Consider the following 26,598-nt stretch of genomic DNA (forward strand, 5'->3'; position numbering starts at 1 on the left):
GGTAGAGGATAAATAAATATGAGCTAAAATATCCCAGAATCTTGGTTTAAAAAGAGAAGATTTATCATTATCTCTGTTTAAGGGCAGAGGTGGTACATTACAGAAGAGAAGCTGCTGTTTTTCACAGGTTCTTCTAAAAGCCCAAGAGCCTCAGAACTTGAGACTGCAAAGATTTTAATACCAAAAGGGAAAACAGTGTGTCTTTCAGTGGTTCTGACTATTTTAAATTGTGGCTTAGGCATCTATCTATCTGTCCTTCCCCCACCATGCAGGACAACATATTTTCCCCAAAAAAGCACCATCATGCTGTGGTTTCAGGGGATTGGTAGCAAAGTCCCTTCACTTTGTCACTTTTATCCTCTAAAAGGGTTAGCAATATTCCTCTACCAACTTTTGGCATCCACATGTCAAATGCAAGGTACTGATTTTGCCCCTTGTCTGCCTTTTTTTTCTTCCCCTTGGAATATAGCATTTATCAGTGCCTTTCACAGCAGTCTGCAGCATTTCCCATCCTACATTATAGAGACTTGCAGTTAAAGGGGAAATGCTTTGCTTCTGAAAAACAAGAAAAGGATGTCTCTTGCTGAAAAATCCTAAAAATCCTACTTATATAAACAATGTCCCATTTCCAAAGCACGGAGATTTCTGAAGTTCAGCAAACAGACTGTCTGCACTGCATTTACACAGACCCAAGTTCATTCATCACTTTCAAGACTAATTACCAAGCCATTTCCCTCTTGGCAACCCCGAATGGCCAGAAGAATTAGGTTTTACATGGTCAGGATACTGAGGGTAACAAATACCCATAACTCTCAGCAGCTGTGGAATTTGTAAAGTCTCCCAAGCTTTGTGCAGGCACAGGATCACTTCAAGGCAAACTCTGCTGCTCACAAACTCTGCTGTATCTGGACCAGTCCTGCCTCAGTGCAATCTGTCCTACAAAAAGTCATAACAGCATCTTTCAAAAGTATGGGGAAAGCAGAGGAAAAAGTCATAATCTGTGCAAGCAGATGCTAATTAGAACCACAAAGCAGAGGAAAAGGCTCCGTGCATCTCAAAGTTCACCTCTCCTGATGCATGACTGAAGAAGTTTTTTTCTTTCTCTATCATTTCTCCTCTTCAAACCTTAAACCTCTAACTTTCTACCATCTTTTCTGCTGCAGGTTTATAATTTTTCTTTAGAAACACTCATGGTGAATGCCTCCCTTTTTCTCTAGTCAGGCCACTGAGCCACTAATTTTTCATTTTCAGTTCTCTCTAAACTTACTCTAACATCTCTACATAAATCAGAGAGAAATGGAAAAATCCTCCATGAGCATTAGAAGCTCAGAGTAACAGAATAAAATGCAGAAGTGAACACAGCTCAAAGTATCTTTATGTCTTCACTACTACTCTGGAAACTCAAGACCATTCAGATTCACTCTCTCTTCTTTCATAAAGGATAATCAGATTTTTATCTCAAGCAATTGCTCCTTGAATTGAACTACTTTTCTTCAAAGCTGCAGGGTAATATTTTCATAAACTGTCTTTAAAATTGGTATGCCTCCAGCCTACTTGCTTAATTCCTTGATCAAGATGTATTACTGTGTCCACTACATGCAAACTAGGGAGAGTGTGGGCAGACAAGGAAAAAATCTTAGTTGATATCAATAAAACATATGGGACTTCTAAGCAGGCTGGATAAGAAATAATCTTTTCCAAATAAAACATTTTGACAATGAACAATGGCAATTACTATAATTTTTGCTGACTTCAAAGTATTGTTTGCTCTAACTAATAAACACACACAAATAGATTTTGTAAAACAAAACTGCTACACGAGACAGTTCCATTAGGTAGCATCTTAGATGTGTAACAATTATGGAATGAATTATGGCTTGGGAGTGTGTCATAAATAAAACACTGTGGCATAACTGAGTGCAGCCACAGTGTTTGCACAATGGCTTGGGCAGTGACAGAATCCACTACCTGATGCAAAGGAGTTATCATGAATGGTCCAAACAAGAAAATTCCTTAGCTTTCTCTGTCTGCCTCTACACTCATTTAATTACAAAATCTATTAGTTCATATGCCCCTGCTGCTGAGAAGGGATTGTTTAGTCACTTCTACAGAAGGTTGGGAGCAAAACAACCACAAGTTTTAGTCAAATCTAAAGAAAGAGTTAATGAATACTTGGCAGGGTGCTTTAAAGAACAAAAACATTAAGTCATTTATTCAATGTTATTTCACATCTATATTTCTGATCAGATTTATACATAAAATTACTCCCACAGTTTAACAGTTTCGGATTCTCTGGATTTCTGGACATACCCTGGTAGGATTAGGAGAGGCTGCCTACCCAGGAGATACGGAATGTAGCACATTCTGCACAAAGCCCACAGCATCCTATCAAGGATTTCAACTCTCACAAAGCTGTATCACAGAGTGTTCTTCACTGCCAAGGCAAAGAAAACTAATTCAGCCAACAGAGGGAATGGGGAGACAATATAAACAGGTGTTTCCTTGAAAACTTCAGCACAGTCAGTAATAGCACAGGAAATGGATCTCCAGAGGCCTGAAATCGTTAGCATCTCTAGTGCATTTGCAAATTCCTACTGTGCAAAGTCAGCCTGTAAAAAAGGGCCATTTCTAATAAGTGCCTTGTCTGGTTTCCTACACCATTTAATTTCAGATGAATTTTATGAGAACTCTGCTACATATTTTACCTCCCATCTGGTTCAGATTTGACAATGAAATATTTGTGTGTCCCGCCCTGTTCTTTTTAAAGCTCCAAAACCAGATGTCTCCAGCACAACACCACTGCAGCAGGTCACACCACATTCTTCAGCAAGCTGTGCCAGGCCTGCTACCCCCCACAGTCCCAGGTAAGGTAAAATCATGTTGTTTACTCCCTAAAAAGCAAACAAACAAACAAACTCACCACCTCCAGGGCACTGTGTGAAAAAACTGTTTAAAATGTATTATGGCTTAACCTTCCAAGAGGTTTGGAGGTTTGATCTTGATGAAGTGCTGGTTCTGGAAGCTAAACATATTAACAGTTGCAGCAGGGGATGATATTTCTTTTCCCCTCCAATGGCTTGATTCAAGCAAACCATTTTGCAATTTCTCTGTTGCTTCAGAGCATAGCACTTCTAGGAAGATCACAAATTTCACAGCAGCCCACGTTGCACATGAGAAGGACTTTGAGGAAAACATCTTCAATCAGATTTTGCATTTTCAACAGTAAGAATGTTCATGTCTTAGCAGCTTCACAGGGCAGCTCTATGCTACATGTGATGCCACCTCCTGTGACACAAATAATTTATTTGTGTCACCAAAACATCAAAATGACACCTGCTATCCTTTCCTGTTATCCTTCTTGCAATACAAAAGAACCTGTAGGGATGCTGAGGGAGCTTTTTTCCCAGAAAAATGTTGAAGTTTTGATGTGCCTTTAAACAGGACAAATACTTTCTAATGCACCTATTTGGCAGGTTTTCATGCATAATAAAACAGGATAAAAGTATTTATTGCAACAGCAAGTAGCAGTTACATTTATAATGAGGTATCCCCCAAGAAAGTCCACTTACAGAGCCTGTCAAATCTTAAATGCTGTAGTGGCAACTAAAAACTGCAATCATTCTACTTCAGACATGAGCTAAACATCTCTTGGAATGATCACAAAGCAGGATATTAAGAAAATACTATTAGCTGTTTGCACAATAATCCCTTCTTAATGTCACACATGAAAGGACACAAGGGTTCCCAAATCTTTTAATGAAGTTTCTTCCCAGTCTGGCAAAACATTTAAACATAGGTGTAAATTTAGTTTTATGAGTATTCTCCTTGGAAATTTGTGTTATGTAGCTTATGATCCTACTGTTTGCTTGATGGAGACACCAAATTAGGCCAGGGCAACAAGCCTGGGAAAAAAAAGGAGTTAAGTTTCTGGAAATAAAAGGTAAAACCACAGAAAAGAGCCAAATAGCATGAGAACCAGTAGATTCATTGCTGCTAATGAGATGAGAAAGGAGGAACTCCATCAGCTTACCTGTTTATGCCAAGTTAAATAGGCTTGAGTAAGTCACACATTACCCTTCTGTATAAAGAATGAAGATATTTAATAAAAAAATTCTAGAAAGGTAAATAAAACTGTGACTGTACAGTGTAAGAATCATTTATCAGGAAATAATGTCTGTTGTTTTTGTAACAGGATTACTTACTTTCCCCTTTCAACTGCCAAGGCATCTATTTCATCAAAGAAGAGAATTGAAGGAGACACTGCTCTGGCTTTCCTGAAGATCTACAAAAAAACAACAATGAAATACCCAGTTTTAAGGGAAGGAAGCATTTACAGTACACTCTCACCCCCTGCACACCTCAGGAGTGACAGAGTTTCACATAACAGACATCAGCCTGTCTTGTCTTGGGTTGTTTCTATTTTAAAACAGATTTTTTTTGAAAGAGTAGTAAAAGCTGCCACAGGATCCCAAACTCAACATGTACCAATGCAGGAGAAAGCTAAATATCCCTGCTGCTTCATTTTCTTCTTTTCTTTTTTAAGCTTACACCAGAAGGAGTTTTCAGCAAGTTTAATGGTAACCTCATAAGCAGAGAAGAATTTGAAAGCCCAGGAATCTTTGTATCTAATGTTATCCACAGCCTGCCCTTTCTCACCTCTCTCACTGCTCGTTCAGACTCACCAACGTATTTGTTCATCAACTCAGGCCCCTGAAAAACAGAAGATTCAAAACCATGATACATTTGTGTACAAAATGACTGAGACAGTCTGCCAGTGCTACACTGGTCTCGCTCTCTTACAAAAAATTCTGAGATTTTGTCATTTTTAAGTCTTATGGGTGCATTTTGACCTAGCTTGGTAGAGATAGAGGGTTTCTCCATTTATTTTAGTACCTGTGCATGTTGGTTAGTCCTCTCTTCCTGATACTTTGCCAGTACCTTAATGAGAAATTGAATTAACCACAAAACCAAATGCTGTGAGGGTCTTAAAAGTGCTCAACAGCAGCACACCAAGGGGCTGCAAAGGAGCCAGAAGAACAAATCACAGCAAAGCATTTCCTTGCACTCTCAACCTGCATCCTGCCCAGCCAAGCACCACAGCAGTGAGTTAAACAAACATTTAACAGCACTTCTTTGAACCTGACACTCTGCAGGTGAAGCAAGAAGCTGCACAGCAGCACACCTGAAACCCATCCCTAGCAAGGGAGCTGTTCAGTGTCTGAGCTCATGCACATTCCTGCTGCTCTGCTGAGCCTGCCAAGCAGGATTATGAGTGCCAGCTGCTGTGGTGCCTGCTTATCCTCACAGCCCTGTCCACCAGGAACGGACTGGAGACCACAGGGTCAGCATTCCAGTCTTGAACAAGTACTTAAAATTCTAAAAAGTAAAACAATGGCAGATTCTCAGAGTATTTTCTGTTCTGCTGTATCCTGTAGGATAGGCTCCTTAAATAAGGCTTCCTAATGGGCCTCAGCTTCTCCTGGGATTGGTAATGACTCATTGACTTCAGGCTGGTTTGCATCAGCACTGACCTGCAGCCACAAACAAGGATCATTATCTGCTGCCCTGAACGAAAAGAGCCAGTGGCTCCCATCTATTTCCCAGGCAACAACAGGTGTCCTTGTAATTCCCCCAGAGGAAACAACATCCTTCACAGTCAGAAAGCTGAACCACCTCCTCCCAGCTGTGGGTGCCTTCAGGTAACTCAGCCCAGGGCACAGGGCAGCTTTAACAGCAGGTATGTCACAATTAAGAATGTGTGGCAGACACACATTTATGCACTGGCAATGGCAGAGCCTCTGTTACAAGCCCTCTTTGAATGGGACCATCTGGACTTTGTTCCCAGGGTGGTGGAACACAGATTCATCACTCTAAAAATGCAGCACACTGGTTTTTGCAGGCTCCCCTCTCCATGCTCATTTTCATTCCTGCAGTAACAGTTAATGCACTGACTTTACCTTGACACTGGAAAACACCTGTGCTCACGTAGGGGTAAAAAATAATATCCTCTGGAAAGCAAAGCACAAGTTATCTGATATCAGCAAAGCATCCAGGCATAGACACCATTTTTATTTCTTTCTTTTCAAAGAACTGTCCTTTATCCAAAGGACCAGGTGAGTGCAGCAGCCTGGCCATAGCCACACTGTAAGAGTTGATAGGGCCAGCACTGTGTGCCTGGCCTGCAGGAAAGGTAAATTACACAACTGGCATTGTTTTCTTTCTTAAAGCAACTGCTGTGGCAGCTCAAGTGGCACCTGGAGGCCTCCAATGACTGCAAAATTGGAGTCTGGTGGGTACCTGAGTGGAAACAGAATTATTCACACACAAAACTGAGGAACGCAGGAAAGACAGAAGGGAAAAACAAGGTGAGGAGAGAAACACAAAATACAAGGTGAGAGAGAGAAGCACAAAGCCTTTTGCTGCTACTGCCATCAGCCATGAGGAGCGTGGAGCAGCCAGTGAGGGCCAGACTGCAGCTCAGAGACAGCCCAGCTGCTCTGGGCCCTCGTCCTTCATCACGCTCAGGGCAGATGAGGAATCCGATAGCACAGCCCTGACAAATCCTTAAGGAATGAGAGCAGAGTCCTCTCTTCCCATCCAGCTCTCTGTCACAATGAGAAACCACTGCAGACTCTACCCACAATTACAGATTTCTCTCACTAACTTTTCCTTGGAGCCTCTGGAGCTTCCCTTTCATGCCCTTATTCCCATAAGTAATCTTCATTCACATCAGTATTCCCATGGAAACCAACATCACACACATCTGTGCCAACAGTGTGCTCCTCTCCTGTGACCCAACATCAAACAGCCTGACATTTTCTTTTGTCTCAGCAAAAAAACCCCAAAACTACCCTGTTTGAGCTTTAAGGTGCAATGTAATTTCAGATGCGTGTAGTTTTATTTTTAATTAAGCATTAAAATATGATGAAGGCAACATCAAAGCAATAAATACCATTTAAAATGTTTCAAAGAGAATTATTTTGAATGTAACTTTTTGCTGTAAGCTTTGACATTAAGTTTTTCTCCATTTTTCTCTTCACTAAAAATCAACTCCAGGTGAAAGACTGCTACATGTTAATGAGCTGTGCCTCTTTGTGGAGAATTTTCATGAAAATTGGTTTGAAAGTCTCCTAGTTCACCCTTCATGAGGGATACCAGAACTCCATTTGAGTGTCATGTTTTTCACTGTGAGCAGCTCATCCTTACTGTCCATGGCAAGAAAAGGCTCCAAAGTAAGACAAAGCACACACAGAAGAGGAGGAATTGCTGTACAATTCAGTCATGCAAACACTGAAAACCACAACACAAAAACTAGAAATGTTCAAAGCAGCTGGAGGTAGCTGGGTGAGCTCTGGTCCCACCTGAGGTGAGCCTTTGCTTTACCCTGTCTGCACCTGTGCTGTCCTTTAGCTCAGATTGATGGCAGCTCTTGTTTGGAAAACAAATCTGCAGGACAGGCAGTGTGCAGGCCACCACAAAGTCACCTGCTGGCAGCTGACACAGCTTCTCATTTCACAAAGCTCACCTTTAGCAGGCTTTGGAGGCCACTGAAGAAATACCAGGAGAGTTTTTTCATTTTATTTTTCAGTGCTTTTCTAAATGCTTTAAAAAGCAAATGACAAGAGCTTGACTTAGCTGACATTTGTTGAAAGATCATTTCTGGCCAAGGGGTGAGCATATGGATTCTTTTTAAAAGCTTTTTATAGCTGTTGATAGACTTACCAAGAGGTGCTAGTAAAAAAATGGGCCAGTTTAATGCTGCACAGCTCTGTTCTCATCTGCAACAAGTCATCTTCCATACAAGCAGACATGTAGAAATAAAACCTGTTTCTTGTGGACATTTGCACAGGGACTCCAAAACCAGCAAAAGATTTGGAGCAGAAAATTGGCAGAAGTAGTTGTAGCTTAGCCATGCATATAAGCATTTGTGAGCTGGAGTCCAGACTGACAGTAAAAAATCTGCCAATTCAGGCCCACTGGATACTGCTGAGGTTTCTTTATTCAGCCTCAAAGCAGAGAGAGTTTCCAGGCATGCTCTGCCTAAAGACTATTCCATCCCTACGTACAAGATATATCCCCATGCATCATGAAACCTTCTACTTGCTTATGGTCTGGATTGGAGGAATTTTAATTTCTTTTTTATTTTAATAAAAAACCCCAAATTTCTTGCATTTAAAGTATTATCAGAATTAACTCTCCAAGATTAACTGCACAAAGATAAAACCCTTGTATACATGCAGCAACATGAGATAAGCTTGTGCACACATGGCTTTGACAGAGGTTCTCAAAGCATTTTTAAACTGCAAGAGGGACATCTGCTACCCCTGAAGTTAAAGAGCATCAGTCATTTTTCTGAGCAGGCCTTAAGACCACTTGCAGATTTTCTCCACCACTTGGGTAGGAAATTTAGGCAGTGATTTCTCTTACATGTTTTCTTTTTCACTCTTTTGACAATCAGGCAAGTAATGCACTGAAGCTTTCTGAGTCACACGGGCACAGCTCCAGCTGTGTCTCCAGCACACAGCTCAGTCCAGACTCCACAGAAATACCTGATAACCTCACACACAGGTTCTGGGCTCTTACACAGACACATCAAACTGTGCTAGCCACAGAGCACAATTCCTAGGTCCTGAAGATCCAACTAGAAAGTTTATATCACATCAAATAAATTACTGCTCTAGATTATTATTACAAGATAATGCACAATTCCTTCTTTGCCATATTCAAAGCAGAAATCATCAGGCATTAAAGTATCAGTCAGAATTAATATCTAATTTCAAATAATGTCTCTAGCAACTGAGCTCTGTACTGTGAATCTCAGAAAAGAACGAAAAGAAAAGGACAGAGGCGCCAAAATTATTTTTCAACCATTCACATTGTGTTCCTAGGGCAAAGTTCAGTGCCCACAGTCACACAATGGCATCTGAATTAGACATTCACATGAACTGATTTGGGCAGACAGATGTTCACCTCTCAGGTGCCACGTGCTAATTTCTCTTAAGGCTGCAGGAGAAGCTTAGACATCCAGCTCAGAACAGCAAAGTCTGATCCCACCCCAGCAATACACCATTCATAGGGTTAATCCCAGCATCTTTTTTTAATTCTTTCCAGTTTGGACACTGAAGGTGAGATAGAGTCATGGAACCACAGAATGGCCCAGGTTGGAAGAGTCCTTAAAGATCATTTAGTTCCAACCTCCCTGCCATGGGCAGAGACACCTTCCACCAGACCACATTTGCTCAGAGCCTCATCCAGGGATGGGTAATCCACATCCAATACCCAGGGATGGGTAATCCACAATTTCTTTGGGCAACCTGTGCCACTGCCTCACCACCCTCACAGTAAAGAATTTTTCCTAATCTATCTAATCTAAATCTACTCTGAAACCATTCTCCCTTATCCTGCTCTTGGGAAAAGTCCCTCTCCATCTTTCATGTAGGCTCTAGTTAGGTTCTGGAAGGCACAATTAGGTCACTCCTAAGCCTTCTCTTCTCCAGACTGAACAATCTCAATTCTCTCAGCCTTATGCTCTACTCTAACAACACTGAAGAGACTCAGAAATTAGTTATTGAGTCCTTTGGCACTGTAATCTCCATGGCAAAATGCTATTCCATCCCTCCCACAGTCCAACCAAAGCAGCACATGACTGAGGGTGGCTGTAGGGAAGCAAGTTAATAAGATAAACACTGAAACTTGCTTTAATTTAACAGTAAGGCTCTTTCTAAGGCAGAGGCTGTTCGTGTGTGATCTGGTAATTGGTTACACTGCATAGAAAAATATTTGCTCAGAAAACGCATTCTATTTGCTTGTTAAGAATAAAGCCTGCTTCTTCTCTTTCAGGGCTGCTTCAAGATTTCACCTGCATCACTCCCAGCTTCTCAGCACATGGAAACCCCAGGCTGAGCACCATGCACCACTTTAATCACTTCCTTTCCCTCTGCCCTGCATTCCAGAGGACATTAAAAACTTGTTGACACCTATCTGGGGTTTGAAAAACTTCCATTTCAGCAGGTGCTTGTGGGCTCCAAAGTATGTAAGGGAGCAAACTGGCAAAACCCTGTTATCCCCAGTCCCTGCAGTGGAGTTGTAACAAGCAGCATGGTAAAACTGCAAAGGCAACTATAATATCCAGTTTTCTTTATTTCCAGGCCTCAGAGTTGTTTGCCATTTGCCTTGACCAGCAAACTCCAGTGACAATCTTCTGAGGCTTCTTTACACAAGACAGAAGCCAGGATTTGCACTGCAGAATGAGCTGACTGGAAACATTGAATTACACTCACTGCATGCACCAATGCCTTTGGAGTGCCTCTGGCATCATCAGGGCAGGATCCATGCAGGATCCAAAATCACACAAAATGAGCCACCCCTGCTGCAAAACCTATTTGCTGAGACTTCACACCTCCAGCAACACTCCATTCCTCCACTGGTAATTTGAAGAGAGAGAAAAAAAACTAAGCACTAATAAAAAATAAATTTGCAATGTAATTGAGAAGGGACAAAGAGATAGGGATTATATCTAACCATTTTCTGCCTGTATAGTCACTTTTGGTAAGTTTATGGTAAGAATGGATGAATGATTTTTAGTAGAGTACAATATGCAGAAAGCTTCAGGATTAAAAGAGCTCAACAAAGTATCTCAACTTGCTATCCCTTGTAAAAAATGTCCAATTTTTCAAACAGAGTTATTTTTACTATCTGCTAATTAACTAACAAGTTTTCGTAAATGTGTTACTGTGGATCCTTTTAGAAATTTTATCAAACGTTTGCCAAAATTTCTCATAAAGCCACAATGCCTCTGCATTTTTCATCTCAAATGCCTTGCTTTTAAACTACTTACAGTCACCAAGCTTTCTTATTTCAGGCTTCTGCTCACTGAAATCCCCATCAAAAGGCTCAGCTATCTCCCCAAAACTCAGTGACAGCTCTTCACAAAGCAAAGCAGTCGACCTTTCCAAGCCTCATTAATCTGTGGGAGCTGCCACAGCCAAGAGCAGAAGGGAAAAGCAGAGGAAACTTGAATTGGAAAATATTTTGACATAATTGACCTAGATGACAAACTAAGCTTAAGCACATGTCAAGCACGGGGAGTGGTACAAAAGCATCGGCTGGGTGACACAGGAAGCTGAACCAAGCCAAGGTGAAGTCAGAGCCCTGGGAACTCTGTATATTTTTGTAATTACTGCTCATTGCAAAAAGAAAAGATTCCTTCAGCCCAAGCTCTTAAGTAACAGCAAATAAAAGGTCAGGAATATTTTCTCTTTTTTTTTTTTAAATCACACTGTAGCTGGATCTCCTAACGAATGTTTCAAAATAAAGTTTAAGAACAGTATAGTTCACATCATCTGTACCAGTGGTTTGCTCAGTGCTGACATCCTTAAACACTCCTTACTGTCACAGGTGGATTTGGTTTTCTTTGCTTTGTGTGGTGGGGATTTTTCAAGTATTCCTTCATCCTGTTTACAAAAATTACCATGCCTCGCTTAGCTGTACTGCAAGGCATTTAACTTTTTAAAATTTAAGCTGTTTTTTGTCACTACCCCTAAGTGAGGCTTGGCCTTACTTTTGATTTTAAACAGACAAATGTTAAAAAGCACTAAGCAGCAAGAGGAAAAATGATGGTTCTGAAACCTGCAAAAGCATATAGAAGTTAGATAATTTTTCTTGTTATATATCTTATAAACTCAGGTAATCTGCTTGTTAGACAGAAAACAGAACTCCAATTCCCCATGGATCTGACCATCACAGCTGGGTGATAGAATTTATCTGGATGAGTATCCAGATGGTACCTCCCAGCCTGACATCTTAAGAGCTGACTCCAGTGTTCATTCTGAAATAGGTTAAAACCAGAAAAAGCTCAATGTTTTTTTTATTTGGTAGTAAAGTTAATGACCTAAATAGCACAATAATAGGAGGGGGAAAAAGATTCCACACAGACTCTGCTAATTGCTTCCCAGAAAAGCCACAGAAAATATGTAAGGAAAAGTAATACTCATTTGATTCTTCGCAAAACACAATGACACAGGATTTCCTAAAAATAAAATAAACTAAAAAATTTAAAATCCAAGAAGGCAGTCATAATGCATCTAAATAAACTAAGATGCAAGACAAATGCAGAGATAATTATCTATGCTATACAGCAAGCCAGGCGAGTTACTTCCAAAAATATAATATCACCACAAAAATCCTAGTGGTCTCACAAAAAATAAAGCTCAAAAAACCAGCCAGTCAAAACTGACCCTAAGTGCAGGAACTGTCAAAACAGTCCACAGAAATACCTATGACACAAATAGTCCAACGAGGAAATACAGTGACAAAGGGTTTCATTTCCTTCATGCTCAGTTTCAGAAAGCTAGATGACATCTAAAGCAAAAATGTCAGAGAGGTTGTATATGACAGCAAGGTGTCATCAGCCTGGCAGAAGCTGAAAATTATATCCCCATCATAGTCATATGGATAGGTCCGATACCTGAATATAAGGGGTTTTTCTTACTAGCACAAAAAATGCATAAAACACATTTCAGAAGAAAATTACAAACTTTGGTACAAGCACAAGAGGATTGTGAAAGACAAAGCACAGAAAAGGCTGACTGAAACAAGCAGTCAGTCAGATCAAAAGCTGTTGATAAGTCAAGACTAGTGTTCAATCCTGCATAACGAAAAAATTATCCTAATCCATTCCTTCACACAGTCTTACACTCACTTGTATCCATGAGTGCAAAACACTGAAAAATCTCCAAGCAGCTGAGAACAATTCAGTTGCTGCCTTTTCTGTAACAGAGATTTGGAGGGGGGAATAATCCAGATGACCACTAAAACCTTGAAAACCCTCAATGCTACAAGAGAGTTAGAAAAAGGGGCTGGCAAGAAGGAGCAGGAAGAGCCATCCCCTGGAAAGTAGCTGACAACCTCCCCCCCAGTAAATTTAGCAGATACATTGTATTAGAAACAAAGAAAGTCAAGAGAAGGAACAAAAATAAACTATTCCCCCTAGGAATGATATGCAAGATTGCTTTGTAAAACAAACCAACCAACAAGCTGCTTTGCTCTGGAAAAGCAAAAGGTCACCAATCTTGGTGCAAATACAGCTATAAAAAGTTTTTGGCCAAGTATCAAAGAGCATGTTTACAAAAGGGCAACATTCATTGTAACACTAACCATTCAAACCTCACAATAGATTTCAGGAGAGAACAGGATGCAACGTCAAACATCTGTTATCACGTTATTTTCTTCAGCTCCTCTGCCCAGAAATGACATGGAGACTCAGCCCATCTCCCAAACCTCATGAGAAGCCAGTCAGACATGGGCCAGAGGCTGCCTTGTGACAGCTCCCTATGCCCAAGACAGATGGAAAGGTCACATTTGAGCAGTTTGCTCAAAACCCAGCTGAAACGTCTCACTGAACAGAGTCAGCTGTCCAAAGTGCACAGACACATCTGGCAAACAAAGCCTGCGTGGAGGCGATACCTGCTGCACTGAAGCAGGACAGCCAGCTCAGACAAGGACAGCACATCCAGCACTGATGGCAGGGAGCTGTGCTCGTGGCTCTAAAATGCACTGGGCACACACAATAGCTCCAGCCGTCCAAAAATCACCGAACCGAGCAAGCACTGCATGGAACAGAATCGATCTCCTCTCAGGCTTCACAGCCAAAGGGAGAGGCAGCACCCAGAGCTGTGCCTCCTGCCTGTCTGCAGCCCCTGCTCCAGGAGGGCCCAAGAACCTCTGCCCCCTGCACTATCCCAAGAGAGTATCCCACAAGCTGTACAGCAGACACTTTTCATCAGAATTACTTACTCCAGAGAGTCTGGAAGGAAAATGCAAGTCTGAAAAGTAAATCATCAAGAATTGCACGTTCGTTTCAAAATGCCTGATGTCAGTTCCAGGGATGGATATCCAACACATAATGTAGAGAAGGGGAAAATTAATAGGGCTATAAGCAAGAAAAGAAAAATCCTCTCCCAAAAACACCCCAACAAAACAAACCAAAACCCCACAAATTCATCTAGTTTGGATTTATTGCAGGAACACTTGCAGTGGAAATTAATTCATGCCTGTTGTGCTTGAGAAAATGCTACAGACGATGTTTAACACATTTAGTACATGATGGATGTTGCCTTTTTCTGTCCAGGAAACAAATGTGAAGTTAGAGAAAGTGGGCTATGTTCCCTTCCTGGAGTCAACATGTCCAAGGTTGGACATGCTCCAGAGATGTGCTTCTTGAAACATCTGTACATTGAATATTTGACCAGTTCCAGGCCAGAGGATTTAAACCAACCGGGAATCACAGGCAATTTCCTAGAGCCAGACACTTCTGCAGCTTGTCAGTGATGGGGAATGTTGCACGTGCAGAACTGCACCATGGCAAAATGCTGCATTACTGTACACTGCAGCTTTGGATACCTCCTGGTCAGCATGAACCACCCTTCACTCTCAGACAATTAACTGCATCAGTAAACTGTCTGATGGTGCCATGATTGAGGGATACAAGACAGCAACAACATCCATTTTCAACTGATTTTCTTTTTTCCAGACTGCTACCTTCTTTCCCCACCCTCTCAGGCACCAGTGCTTAGGGTGAGACAAAGAGGAATGTTTTCTTTTAAGCAGAGGCGGAGGACAAGGTTACCTTGTTTACCAGTAACTCTGGAGCACAAAGAACTACTTTGTCTTTATGGAAGAGGCAGTAAAGGTAGCGTTTCTTAAGGGCTGAGGTTTCCAAGGCTGCCCTTGTTGACGTGACTGTGACCCAGAGGGCTGCCTGTAATCCCAGGGAGCCCGGGCAGTGAAGGGCTGCTGGCTTCAGGGTCAACCCAGAGAGGATCCACAGCGTGCCTGAAAGGATAGGAGGAGGAGGAAGCTGTGTGCAAACTAACACAGGAGGCTTTGTGAGTCAGGAGATGGTCAACAGAGAAGGGGACGTGATCTTACTGTTGAGGAGGAGATACTTTCAAAACACTTAAACAAATGTTTTTTCTTGCACTTCATTAACAATCTGACACAGCTGCTAGACTACCCCATGTGGAATCACTCTGCTGTCTTTTTTTTTCTTTCCTATGCAGTGAAGCTCAGTATTATTATTAAATAACTTCCATTCATGTGTTTTCCATACAACCCACAGTGATCAATTACACTGATTCATTGGCAACGAAATCCAAAATTTTTTTATACTAAGTGTTTCTTAATGCTGAGAGAATACCCCATTTTTACAAGAGTATTCAAGATATAACTGATTTTTCAAGCTTTCTGAAAACTGATGAAGTAGAACTATTTCCCCAGGAAAAAAGGCAAATAGGGCAAGAAAAAATCTGTAATGAAACACAAACAGTGAGATAAAGAAAGTGACCTTCCTGAGGAATGAAAAGGAATATAAGAGATTAGATGATATTTCCATGCATGCAAGTAATTATTACAGTAACAGCAGCTATCCACTATCCAGAGGCACTTTTCATTTACATTGCTTTAATTGCAGTATAAATATTGTTGCCACTTTTAGAAAGACTTTAAACAATGCCAATATTTAAGACCTCACTCCACAGCTTACCTGTCCATCCCAGATCTGTGCTGTGACAAAATAATTCTTTTAATAGCATACAAGAAAACACAAATTTACTTGATTTTTACAAGGTGTTTGCAGGAGCATATAGGGAACAAAAACACTAAGAGTCACTGGATTTTAACACTGGAAATTGGTAAAACCATCAGTTGTTATGTAGGAGCTAAGAAAATGTGAGTGTGAATGGCCTACCTTCACTGCCAAGAAGTTGAGGCCACTTTCATGAGCCAAAGCTTTTGCTATCATGGTTTTAGAGCACCCAGGAGGTCCATACAGCAGCACACCCTTGGGAGGCTGGATCCCCATTCGGATGAAGGACTCTGGATGTTTGAGAGGCCATTCCACTGCTTGCTTCAACTTCAGCTTGACATCTTCCAGTCCTCCTATGTCTGACCAAGATACCTGCAGAACAGAGCATTTTTGCTGAATTCAGACAATTCAGAGCAGAACTATTAAAGTAAATAAATCAAAAATGCTCTGCAGAATGTGTACTGGTTCTTTAATAAAGTTGTTTTCAATGAGTCACTTCTTCAAAAAGTCTTTATTAAACAAGAAGCACAAGACTGTCAGGAATACATAAAGGCATGTGTTATGTCCTACCAAAAAAGCAGACCAATCTAAAACCTGCCACACCTCTTCCTGCATGGCTGTCAACAAGCCTGAGAATTTTCTCCACATCTTCCCAGCCTGCTCTTCCTCTGGTCACCATCCACTTCAAATATTAAACATGTCAAGGCACACCTAAATCAAATGATCTTCTGCCTTAAAACACTCTTCCAGAAATTTGCTCAACATTAATCATCCTTCAGCTCTGGAAAGGGAGTTACATGTGAAAAGCAAGCAGGGTGTTGCTGAGAGGCAAGGTATTGCCTTTCCCCCAAGCTGAAACCTGGAGTCACCCTTGGTTTGTCCCTATTTTCCCCTGATGCCAGGACAAGGAGTGGAAACTAGAAGTAGACAGTCCCTGAGAAAGGTAATTCAGTCTGTATTGAAGTGATGAAAAAAAGCATTTGGATGTGGTGCAAACACTTTTATTTAAGACCAAGCAAACTTCAAATCAAATAAAATTTCTCTTAGATTGTCAGACTTCAACGTAGAAGAAAATTACAAAGAGAGCAGAGAGCAAACAGCAAACATAACAAAAGTTTGTGTTTATGAGTCAGATATTAAATAGTGTGACTATTCATAGTCACACATAGTGTGACTTTAATTTCATTTAAGATGTATTACCTACCCCCACAGCTCTTGATTCTATGTAGATTTGTAACTGCACAGAACTAAATCTGACACTCTTAGACAACTTTTTCTGAGGGCAGAAGACAACATAAGGAGACAACATTGTTCTCCTTTTTTCAGTATCAATCCTTACTCATACCTGGCAAAGTATGGACTAGTCATCACGTCTTTCTATCCAGACAAAGATTTTGACAAACATGAACAAGAGCATCTTGAAATTAATTAGGCCATCATGAATTCCCCTTAAGTTTCAGCAACAGAAGGCAAAATCTATTAGCAGTACTTTACATGCACATAAAAAGCCAGGGAGATAAAACTTAAATGTTACTTTTACTCTCTTAAATATTCAGTCATTTATCCTCTGCAAATATTCAGTCTTCTGAATATCAGTCAGGCATCGTTCAAGTGATTTTTCAGACCCACTACACGGCATTTAAGACCAGCACAAGTGACAGAATTGAACAGAAAAGGTGAAGTAAGGTCACTTTACATGAAGGTTGTTTTCAGCAATCTGGAGACTTATTCTGACTTTGCCTACAATTTAAATTCTGACAGTACAAGGTGAGGAACTGGTGCTGCGATAGTATTAAAAGCAAAAATAGCTAATAAACTACGACCTTCACATTCTGGTGAATTCTAAACAGAACAAACTTGTCCTCATTTCAAAAGGAGAGAGATAAGTGTTGGGGGGGGGAGAGGTGAGGGAGGAGAGGTTGGGGAACCAGCAATAGTGCCACTGCTCTCACCTGCACAGGATCTCAAAGGAGAGGTCTTGCAACACCAGCAATGAGGTGTGACAGTTCTGTCACTGTGGAAATGGCTTTCAAGATGAGCCTTGGGGCTGGGCTCACACACACAGAACCAGCTCTCTGCTACACCAACATTTCATTACTGCTGCAACCTCTAGCTCCCCCCAGGTCAACAGAGCTCAGAGTGCAACACAGAGCAGCAGCTCCCCAGAGGTTACTAAGCACCAGTAATAAAGAAATAAAGCAGACTGGCAAAGAATGTCTTATCCAGAATCTTTTGCCTGCAAAGACACAAATCTGAGTGTTGAATTACACTAAAGGGAGTGAAAAAGGCAAGCAAAACCCACAGCACGCTCTGAAAAAAATTTCATAAAGACCCACAGGAGAGGGAGGAACAGCAATTGCAGTGCAACTCTCCAAAGAACTGCAGTATTAACTTCCTGATTTATAATGTGCATCCTCTCTCCCCTAAATCCTTGCTGCAGAAAAAGCAGCCTTCAAAAAAGGTTGTACACACAGTAAAGTTCAAGAAAGGCTCTTTAAAATGGAAGGCAAGATGGTACACAGAACTAGGCAGCAAGGATTTTACATTTGCCTTGGTCACAGCCAACACAATTCAGACACAAGAGAAAGGAATTGTGGCTTTATTCAGGAGTTACTTTGAACTCCTGTCATTTGACTGGCACATGGCTACTGCAAAGCAATGAAATATGTATGGAAGAGCCCCACCATCTAAAAAATGAAGCTGAAAATCAAAAAAATCTCATGTATGTCAATGGTTTTACTTGTAAGTAACTACATGGGCCAAAGGCCCATCCACACCAAGGGGGTTGCCAAGTGAGTACTCCATCTACAATAAATACCTAAAAAGCTGATATTATAAATGTAGTTCAAATTCCTGTCTTCTCTTTGGGGAAAAAAAATCTCACACCTTATCATTTATTTAGTGTATCAAGTTATTTTTAGCAAGGACTTTTTAGATTACAGCCTTCACAGAATACTTGGAGATGGAATGGACTCTAAAGATCATCTAGTTCCAAACTCCCTTCCTTTGGTGATATGGCAGGACACAAAATCTGTTGCACCCAAATTACTTTAGAATCTATTTTAAACTCACCCCAGACAGCAAGCAGATGGCTTGAAATTTACCCTACACTTTCAGAGAATACGCATTGCTTTGTGGAAATGCAGGTCCTGTCATAACAAAAATAATCTCCACTAGGCTGTTAATAAAGGAATGAATTCCAGTAGTACTCCAATAACTCAGTGGATGTTTAACAAATAAAACCACGTGACAATCAAGGAAAACAATCACTAGGAGGGTGGTTTAGTGGACAAGAGGAACCTGAGGAGTAGGATGACCAGGACTGAGAACAGATTTCCTGCAGTAGCCCAAGACTTTGCTTCTACCTGCCTGTGTTGTGCCATTGGGCAGCATTCCACCTGGCTCCAAAGGGACTGGAGTGCCTGAGAGGCACAGCAAAGGAATAACAACCTGAGCACACGAGCAAGGCAAGAATCAGTAACTCTGGCTCTCAGCAGAGCCACTTAGCCTTGAGGATATTGGTGCCATGACACCATTTCCAGGAAAAGCTGTTTGGGGCCAGCCCAAGCAATTCCACCCTGCAGAGCACGGGCTCTTAGCAAGCCAAGTGTGACATCCGAGCTGGCTGCGTGCAGCATCCGGTTCACGGATTTCATTTCCCATTCCTATAAGTTTGGGAATAAGGGTCTACAGTTGTGCAATTTAATTCCCAAGTGACTAATTTTCATGCAATGAAACAAATGTTTTCTTTCAGGGCCTGGGGAGCTGCTGAGGAACACCAACACAACTGCTCACAGAATCAGGATTTAGTCAGATTAAATAGAAAATTATTTTGCTCAATCTTCTTAGCACAGATCAGAGCTGCCTTAGACCAGGTCAGTTCCCCAGCCCAATTTATGTTGGGTCTGCTACTGAAATACTATAATATGTAATTAAGAAAGGGCAGTGAGCATGGTAAAGATGAACCTGGCACCACCAAATGAACTGTTCATATAATGACAGTCGCTTGACAGGTGACTGTTTGGCAGTCATAATCAGCCTACAGCATTGAATTCTGCCTTCATTTAAAACCATATCATACCACTGAAGACATTCAGGCCACATTTACATAAAAATCAGAGCAATCAAACTGTTTACAGTTTATTTCAACACACTTTGGCTACAAATGCTAACAGTTGGTTTCTGCTTTAGTTTGTGTCTGCTTCCCAAAAGGCCCCAGATTCCATGGCTGCTCCAGACCTTCCTTGAAGGTTTGTACTACATTAATCCACTCAGCATAAAAAAATAGAGATCAGGAGACACGATCCTGCACTCCCAAACTCTTCCTGGAGCATTAGGAACCATTCTGCAAACAGTTCTTCACAGTTATAAATAAATAAACAAACACCCAAACAGAAAGATGATGCATAACATTCAGTAGTAACCTGAGGCTTCCACTCCATGAAATTCCTCTCTTTTTGTGGCCCTGACAAAGCTGCCACAGCACTGCACAAAACAACTTACTTTTGGCACATCGATTGCCACCTCCCTCATGGCGCTGGGCCTGACGTCCTTCATCCCCTGCAGGAAGTCATTGAAGGCAATCACCACTGACCCAGCCACGGCGCTGTCCCCCAGGCCGGGCCTCCTCCCCAGCGCTCTCCGCAGCGCGCACAAACCTAGAGAAACAAGGAAACATGGAAATAGGCAGGCTTCCTCCTGGTGCCCATGAGCACTGTGTTCCACACACAAACATACTGCAGCACAGGGAAGGAAATGATGCTCCAAAGTGTCTCAGTGCTGGGCCTGAACTATGTCAAAAAACATGCTAGACATTTCTGAAAAGAGAGCACAAAAAAGGGGATTTAACAACCACAGATAGAATATCAATTGTATCAGTTCCAACAGACAGAATGAAACAGCCTTGTTCCCCTTTTCCCAGAGATGAAACTCTCCCCATGTCCATACATTGATGTGAACACATTTTTAAACCACAGAGGAAGCAGGACAATGAACATTCAAGGAGATGTTAAATCAGCTCACAAGAAATCCACAACCTCACCCACTTCTCTATTATCTGGACAGTATCTTCACAACTTTTTAAAAAAATCTGATGAGATTGCTTTAACTTCCATTGGAACCATATTTTCCCATATAATAAGATGCCAGACACCTGCATTTTTCTTGATATGGAACAAACATTCCCTGTGACACTCAATAGCTCTTTGTTCCCTTCAGCAATTACACTTTTCAAAAGCAGGCAGAGCTTTTACCCACTCTTTTGTTTGGACAAATCACTCACATACAGTATCTATAAATCTTGATACTAATTCCTAGTTCCCTCCTATAAATCAATCCCTCAGAAGCCACACAAGTCCCACCTACTCACACATCAATATTCCTCAGGCAGGGCCAAGAGGTACCATTGGCAGCTCCCAGGCATTCCCAAGAGAGCAACTGAAGCTCCTGTTGTGTAAGATGCTCAAAAGCAGGATTGCTTCCCCTCTATAATTATCCCTTTTAAGGCCTAATATAATTTAGAGTTTTATTGCTTCTGCTTCCAAACCCGTCCAGCAACTGAAAATGTTAAACTTTTTTTTTTTTGGTATATTATTACACGATGAGTATAATTTTATGTGCAGGTACACACACATCCAGATATGCAGTATCTGTTGCCATGTGTTCCAAAACAAATGAAGCACTTCATACCACACCAGCTCACCTTGCATGACCATAAAAAGACAAACATTTGTTAAGTCTCTTCTATATTTAACCAAACAAAACATCAATTAGTGCTACATGAAAGGACAATAAAAGGGATAAGCCGTTTCTGAAAATAGACGTGGTTTTAACTTTCAGCAGATTGTTGTCTTTTTTTTTCTGCAGAGGCACTGGTAGAAGCAGACATGCAAAGTTTGTGACAATGACAGGAATTCTGCATTTCCTACAATATATACAACGTGTGAAGAGATCTAATACGTCCCCTGTGAAGCAGTACAGCTGGTGTCTCTCCATAAAGTGCCAATTACGGCAGAGTCAGAGCACCTGCATCCAATACGCAGGCTCTTAATACAATAACAGAAAGGAAAAAAGTTTGTATTTCAGGTTTCCCCTTGCACAGAACATCCAAAACTAATAAGATATATAAATAAAAACATTCCATGAGGCCAAGGAGAAAAATGAAAATCTGGTCACCAGAGGACAAGTATAAAATGTAAGTGACTCAGTTTAACAACTCAGGCAAATTTCTCACCCACTTCTTCCTTCCTCCAAAGAAGTTCATTTTAAGCAAAAAAACCCAACCCAAAACAAACAACTTAAATGAGACAACACAGATTCACCCCCCCAGATTTAAAATTTATACCCAAACAAATAGCAAACTCAACATACTATTCCAGTGTCATTGCAGCTAAGACTTTGTGGGGTGGGAGTGGGCATTGAGGTCCAGTCTTCTCATTTCTTTCAGGGCAGTCAATTCACACAGGAATCTCAGTTTAAAAAAATGCAAGTAAATAATATCACACTAAATTAAGGCATAGAGAAAGCAAGTAAAGGATAAAGATATCCACTCATTTCTATACCTACTCCACCAAGTACTCATTTGAGGCATTTTAAATGTCATAGTTATTTTTTCCCCTGACATGAGTACCTCTTAAAACCAAGCACGTTTATTTTAAAAATTGAGAGAGAACACCAAATAAAAATGCCCAAGGAGACCACAGCTCTTAAGGTTTGTTACAGCCAGTGCTACGAGGAGTACAAGTGAAATTTCAGTCCTCAGCAGTAGGTTTGAAAGGCAACAGCCTTGATCCAGAACAGGAATAAAGAGGTCACAGCTTTCCAAACAAAGCCGGAATTCATTTCAGCATGTGCACGCACACGCCGCTGCACAGGTCAGCATTTAATTGAAACAATGTTTTACATTAAAACAATAATAAAAAACAGATTGAAAAAGAAAGCATGATTCTTCCTGTTTCCTCCTGTTATCATAATCATTCTTTCCTGCACTTCAGATTGACCTCCAGCAAGAGGGGTGGGGGAGGGAGCCTCAGTAACAGGAGAAGGATACAGCCAGTGGCTTGCCAGAGGCAGGAAAACACATCCTTGTCTCGAGATGCTGAAAGATGGATTTAACGTAAGGAAATGCAGGGTAGGATGCAAACCCTGCTGCCAAAAGCAGTGCAGAGGCAAGAGATGGAATCCTACAGCAAAGCCATGTCCCCCACTACACAAGTTATAATGCAGATACAGACAGGAACACCTCAGGAAACATCGGGCACCTGGGTGTCTTCCACATGGGAATGTTTTGGGTTGACCATAATGTCATTGCTGTGAACTGGCTCTGAGCACAGCACTTGTTTCAGCTCTGCTTGCTGCTTTTCCGATGTTACTCCATTCTTCAGGGTTAATGAGTTCCAACAACCCCTTTGGCAGTGCCTGGGGGGACTCAGAAGTGGGAGAGTGGGTTTTCCCTGTTTTACTCCAGTCCTGCATGAGGGGAGGAAGGACTGAAGTGTGGAAGGGTCAGTGGCACTTTACACAGGCACAAGATATCTATTTTGAGTAAAGGCATAGTGAATAACACCGATCCTCAGTGAATGGAAAACCCCCGTTTAAACAAAAAAATTAAATAAAATAAAAAGGAAAAGGGAAAAAAAAAAAGAGCAGCATAATAAGGCCTGCATGATTACAAACAATGGAAAATAAACAGTTTGTTCCAGCCCAGCAACTGTATGCTCTACCTCACCAACTCATCCTGTCTGTCTAGAACAGAGGAAACCAAGTGGACAGAGGGGAAAAGCCCAGCAGAACGCCCTGTCCTGGGACAGATGCTCCTTCTTTGGTGCCAGGCTATGCACAAGGTCGACAGCATTGTCTGCCTGTAAGATTTTCTTGCTCATAGCTTGGCTAAGTTTTGGCACGTTAGGTCACAATAACAAATATCTGAGCCTAAAAATAGATGCCACGACACTGCTATTATTTGTCAGAGTCTGTGTATAATTACACATCACTGTAAATAATAGGAAGCAGCCACTCAGAATGACCAACATATATACTTTAGGTTTCCAAAACAGAATATATACACAGCACTTGAGGAAATAAACTGAGCCCAACAACATGGTTAATCATGCATCTTTTACTCCTTCTGCAAATCCATCCTGTCTGGACTTACTCCACCAGAATCCCAACACCAGAATTCTTAAGTATCTTCAAAGAAATTGTTATCTTCTTGTAAGATTGTTTACAAGAGTAAATGTTTCTTCTTTCTCTGCTGATCTGGCATTTCCCTCCCAAATTCTTCTGGCCAAAGCCAGCTGACACACATCATTTCTCCCTGTCAGATCCAACGTGATCCTCTACCACATGGCTGGCAGTGGAAAGCTCAAGAGAGGGGCACGGATGGGTAAGACCCCAGCTTTCTTATGGCACTGAAGGGGGCATCTTCCATCTCCCTCTACTTCCAGATCTTTTCATGCCACACTTCAAAATTTAACAGGTTTATGCATAGAAAAAGCATTTCATATAACTTAAAGCCGGTTTAAATATGTTTTTTAAACTTTTTTTTTAATTTAACCCGTACATAAAACTGCATTAGGGAAAAAAAGTCAGGAAGGAGAAACCTTGACTTTTTGCTCTCAAAACCATATTCTGCAATCTGTCTTTAGCTGCCAGAGCTATGTGGGAAAAATCCCTGAAGAACTTTCATGCACTGGTTGCACAGGAAAGATAATGCCCTTAAATCCCTTGTAACCATAACATTGCAAATTCACTGGGCTAACCTGAGCACTAACCTAGTGCAGGGATTATATCCACGATTTATAGTCCTTCCTGAAGAGCCCTGGCGTTTGCTGGAACGTGTCTGTGGAGCTGCTGAGAGGTGTGACAGGGGAGGGCAAGGAAGGAAGGAAGGAGGAACTGCATTTTCAGAACTTCTTTCGTAGAGGAAATGCTTTGTTCCCACATCAGGTACACACACACGTCATTTATCCCGACACTGTGACAACAGAGGGAAACAAGGAATACCAGACTGCCTGTTCCTAGCCTGCCCCCAGACACAAATGTACCTAAGGGTGGTCACACGTGTGTGAGGAGAAAAAATAAGCACTGCCAGGCTACCAGAACAGCAAGGGCAGAAAGACAATAAGCAACAGCTCATGGCTAACTGCCCAGTCTAATTGTAATTAGGAATGTTGGCAAGGGATACAGCTAAAAATTCAAGTCAGGAGACTCATGAAAACTTTGCCTGAAAATGTTTAAGTGGTATCCCCCAATAGTAAGCAATCATTCCACACACAAATGCCTACTAACTGCATTGCCACACATGAATAACATCATTTCTTTCATACCACTCGAGCTGCAGAAGCAAGAACATGGTGACATCTGCCAAGAAGGTTCATTTAAAATATTAGTTACAGCTTTTGATCAACTCTTCTGAAAAAATAATCCCCATTTCCTGCTTATATAAATATCAGGAGGCAGAATGGGATGTGCTTTAAACAGATTATTAAGTACTCAAGCCACAACTGTGTGCATGAAGTCAGCAATCCCATCATCCAATTAGCTGCAGATTTTGGATAAACACACACTTAAAATTAGTTATGATGAAAACCAAAAGTTCACATGCCCTGACTGCAGTGAGTGCAATGTTCCTTGTGCAAAACCAAAAATCAAGTACCATTACAAAACAAAAAAAAAAAAAAAAAAGCAAAGACTTTCTTTAAGAAAAAATATTTTCTTTAAGAAAAAAGATTTTCTTTAAGAAAAAAACTCCAAAAACCACCACAGGGTGCACCGGCATTGCTGTAGATGTAGCCAGTTCTGCAGAAAAGCCATCATTCATTCCAAGCTGCTGCTGGAAGAAACAATCCCAAAATCCATGTTACAGAGGCCAAAAAAGCCACATTGTTTTACCATGTGTGTGTGCAAGCAAGGGCCCATTTGCTCCTAACCTGCTCAGGCAATTGCATTGGTTTGGAAACACCCTCAGCTTCAGGGACCCGAGTTAAACACCACAGAGCACAGCACCGACTTCACACTCTTAACACTGAACATGGGCATTGGATTTTCTTGCTTTCCTTACACCATAAATTCGAGTGATGGAACACAGTGCCAGAAAACTCAGTTGTCCCAGTCCAAAAATTCATTTATATCTTGACTTTTATATCATGTCTGTGCTTTTCAGTGCATTTCAAAATCCAATATTCTGCCCTTTCTGCAAAAATTTCATAACACTTTTTTCTAATATTGACCATCTGACTAGATATGTTATTAATATTCCCCAAACTCCCACATTTTCTTCATGACCTTTCCACAAAAAGGCAAGCAGCCTTTCCCACCTCATTTTGAATATCACATGGGAACCAGTACTCCTTTAGACAATGCAATAGCAGATTGTTTGCAACAGCACAGCTTCAATATTTGTCCCTGCTACTAATAAATAAATAACAACACAGACATGGTATTTTCAGTCACTTTCCATAAGGGAATACAATAATTATAGCATGTCAAACAGATTTGAAAGGGGAAGCACTGCAACTGCAGTCGGTTAATTAGAAAGCAAACCAAAAACCACCCTGCAAAACAAATAATCCCATTGCCTTGGTCATCAACTGCCTCTGTCAAAATCTGCATTTTCAACAGCATCTCAAGCCCACATTCCTACATCTAGCAGCACAATCCAGGGAAAATATCTACATTTGCTGCACACCCCCAGCAGAACCCGAGTCACAATTGTTGACCAACAATTGACTCTGTTGACCATTATCACATGCCTGTCAAAGTGGCTTCACAGATTCAGCAGAGTAATGCTGATTCATACTGGTCAAAAATGCATCTCAACCTCTTATTTCTCTAAGATTATTTTGTAACAGACAGGTCAAGCCAGCAAACCATTCTAATCCTAATGGCTAAGCAGGGTGATACCTTTTTTAGGCAATTAAAAAAATTTCTGATGCAAAACAAAGTCACCAGTGCCTCTTTCACAGAAGTCTCCAAGTCCCAGTGGTTGCAGCATCCTTACTGGAAGCAAATCAATG

General features: G+C 41.2%; 1 protein-coding gene across 1 annotated transcript in view; it reads right to left on the minus strand.

Moving 5' to 3' along the window:
• The window catches only part of AFG2A (AFG2 AAA ATPase homolog A), a 162,760-nt gene that overhangs the window by 122,198 nt on the left and 13,964 nt on the right, over nt 1-26,598 (minus strand). Inside the window, 4 exon segments of the mRNA XM_064711589.1 lie at nt 4,203-4,282; nt 4,657-4,710; nt 15,746-15,955; nt 20,087-20,241. Of these exon segments, the coding sequence (XP_064567659.1) occupies nt 4,203-4,282; nt 4,657-4,710; nt 15,746-15,955; nt 20,087-20,241 (499 nt within the window).

The sequence above is a fragment of the Zonotrichia leucophrys genome, chromosome 4 (genome assembly GCF_028769735.1).
Source record: "Zonotrichia leucophrys gambelii isolate GWCS_2022_RI chromosome 4, RI_Zleu_2.0, whole genome shotgun sequence".
NCBI classification, from domain to species: domain Eukaryota; kingdom Metazoa; phylum Chordata; class Aves; order Passeriformes; family Passerellidae; genus Zonotrichia; species Zonotrichia leucophrys.